This window comes from Triticum dicoccoides, chromosome 5B (assembly GCF_002162155.2).
Source record: "Triticum dicoccoides isolate Atlit2015 ecotype Zavitan chromosome 5B, WEW_v2.0, whole genome shotgun sequence".
Lineage (NCBI taxonomy): Eukaryota > Viridiplantae > Streptophyta > Magnoliopsida > Poales > Poaceae > Triticum > Triticum dicoccoides.
Window position 1 is genome coordinate 89,579,893 of NC_041389.1, and position 3,123 is coordinate 89,583,015.

Below are 3,123 nucleotides of genomic sequence, written 5' to 3' on the forward strand. Positions count from 1 at the left end.
ATTCCACTCCCCATCGTCACGGCGGCGTCCTCAGAACCCCAGTCCGCGGGCCGACGCCCCATCACCGGCGCTATAATGTTGCCTCCCTAGGGTTCCGAGTCGAAGCCCTGGACCGCACTATCGCGGCGAGGCGATGGCCGGCGACGAGGTGAATCCTGTCGACGCGAGCGGCGGGGACACAGCCGCCGCTCGTGGCGAGGAGCGACAGCCGGCGCCCCTGCCCGAGGATGTGCTCGCCGAAGTCCTCCGTCGCGTCCCGCCGCGCTGGATCGCCGCCTCCCGCTGCGTCTGCACGGCCTGGCGCGACGCCATCGATGCGCGCGGCCTCTTGCGCGCCGACATGCTCCCGCTCTCGCTCGCCGGCCTCTTCGTCCACTTCGACGAGCACAAGTATCCCGAATTCCTCGCCCGCCCCTCCTCCATGGCTGGCGCCCCCGCCATCAGCGGCAACCTCAGTTTCCTGCCCTCCACCACCCCTCATGCCGGCACTATATGGGACGACGACTGCGATGATTGGCGTGACTATAACATCGATGATCACTGCAATGGGCTCCTCTTGCTTCGCAGTAACCGGGTGGTTAATCCTGCCACCCGATGCTGGAGTGCTTTGCCACCGTGCCCTGCTCCCAAGGATGGCACAGGAAATGTGTGGTACAGTGGTCATCTGGTCTATGATCCGATGGTATCACCGTACTACGAGGTGTTTATGACCCCCCATTTGGATGACTACCATTCTGAAAATGAGGTAGACCCCTCGATGGAGGAATCTGAATGGCCACCATCCCTATGCAAGATGTATGTATTCTCATCAAAGTCGGGTTGTTGGGAGGAGAAGTATTTCTTCCGAGAAAGGGGTGCTACAGGGATTGTCAGTGAAATGCGAGTGGGTTACGAGCGATCCAACGGTGTCTATTATCGGGGAGCACTTTATGTACACTGTAGAGCTGATTTAATTATGAGGTACGTGGTTTCTTCGTTTATATTCCATGTCACTTTTATCTTACACTTTTTAAAGCAGTTTTGCACATTGATATGATTCTGCAGGATATCATTGTCTAATAATATGTACAGCTTAATTAAACCACCTGTGGTGGATACCAGAGCACACCATTTTCCATATGTCGAGATTGTAAGATCAAAAAAGGGGGTGTACTTTGTGGCATTTGATAGGTCTTGGCCTCAACGTGAGTGTTGGCTTGGAGTTTGGATCCTCAATGAATCATGTGGTCAGATGGAGTGGATTTTGAAGCATGACAAAGACCTTAAGCATGCGCTAGCACATCACCGATATTGTGGACGACTTCACTGGATCTTAGAAGATATTAACTATAACCTATTTTGTTCTTCTAGTTTCCTAGAAGGCAACAAGAAAGCAACCACCGAGGAGATTTTTGAATGGAACTCTGACGATGATGTTGAAAACGAGAACTTGGTTAAGCATTGTTGCTTAGAAGACAACAAGAAAGCAATAATTGAAAAGAAATTGGATTGGAAGTACAACAATCGTAATGTTGCTAACAATTGTGATATGGTTGAAGAGTGTTATTGGGATGAAGAGCATTATGATGATTCATATGATGAAGACATTGAGATACTTGGGTTTCACCTATACAAAGATATTGTCTTCTTGAGTAGTACATCAGAGTGGACCGCACTGGCATATCATTTGAATGGCTTCAAGATTGAAGAGTTAGGGAATATATACCCAAATGATTATGGTCATTTCAAACAGTTAAGTAATGAACAGGAGAGGATCAAATCTTTTCCATACACCCCATGTTGGATTGAAGAGTTTCCTTCGAACAATTAATCTAGAAATTCATCTCACATACGAGAATATTTTATTTGCCATTTACCTGAGTGGCGCAAAAAATGGCTTGCAAAAGATGTCGTGTCATCTTTAATTTATATGTATTTATAAGGATTGGTTAATCTCTGGTGGATAAGATTTACTTGTGAGGACTGTTAATTTTTTACTTGTACTACTTTCTATGGAATGATCTACCAGACAGTTTCATTTTTTGAATCATGCACTCCTAGAAACACAACTGCCCAGAAATATGTATTTTTCTGCTAGAGCCGAGCTCCCTGTTAGCTCCAAATCTGTAACTTCTTTGGGATAAATTGGCCAACAAAAATGATTCTGCCAGTCCCACTGTCCCTTGAAATATTCCTGCTTTTTTCTGAAGCAATAGAGGATAAAATATGTATTTGGCGGGCGGTAACCTTTCTTATGCTGGAACATAATAATCATTCAGGCCTAATAGCTTCCCAACGACAAAAGGATGCCAAACCGGCAACATCATAGGCTCAAAGTCTTATGCCTCTCACAGTTTGATCGGAACACATACCCCCAAAAGAGAGAAAAATACCTCTGATCAGATCACCTTAACCCGGGCAGTATTCCTAGGCTTGCCGAATTGTAGGTTGAAGTCTTAGAAAACATAATTTGATACAGCGAAAGTTCAAGTCTTATAAAATATATACCCAAAGGTTTATGTACATTTGAAATTGTTAACTAATGAACAGGAAATGGCATTATGTTTCATACATGCCATATTGGGTTGAAGAGTTTCCTAGAAACAATCTGTCTATAACTTAGTCTCAAACATCATCCTATGTTGGTTCAGAACTTCTTGCGTTTGTAAGAGATTTATATCTTCCAGAACAGATTTTACAACTATATTTGTCTTGTTTATCTCCGCCTATGTCTTCTAGGCATAGCCGGTCCCAAGCCCGGGTAAAGGAGGAGGGTTGTGATAGGCTTGGCGAGCCAACGTAAAAACTAGCCAGTCCCATAGGTATGAAACCCATTTGAGCGAGAATAGTACTAGGATGGGTGACCTCCTAGGAAGTCCTCGTGAAAGGGTTTCATATCTAAGGGTTGTGATAGGCTTGGCGAGCCAACGTAAAAACTAGCCAGTCTTTTGGGTATGAAACCCATTTGGGCGAGAGTAGTACTAGGATGGGTGACCTCCTGGGAAGTCCTCGTGAAAGGGTTTTATATCTAGTCTACCCCAACTTGTTTGGGATAAAAGGCTTCGTAAGTAAGTAAGTATTTGTCTTGTTTATTATCTCCAAGACTGTTATCATTGTTTAATACCTGTTATAGTTTATCAGCTG

At 45.1% G+C, this 3,123-nt stretch overlaps 1 protein-coding gene across 1 annotated transcript; it reads left to right on the forward strand.

Moving 5' to 3' along the window:
* Positions 1–307: 307 nt before the first annotated feature.
* On the forward strand, positions 308–2,018 carry LOC119305224. The gene is made up of 2 exons (XM_037581802.1): positions 308–960; positions 1,045–2,018. Exons 1-2 carry the CDS (start codon positions 341–343, stop codon positions 1,808–1,810), a joined length of 1,386 nt encoding a protein of 461 aa, XP_037437699.1. The 5' UTR covers positions 308–340; the 3' UTR covers positions 1,811–2,018.
* The last annotated feature ends 1,105 nt before the right edge of the window (positions 2,019–3,123 follow it).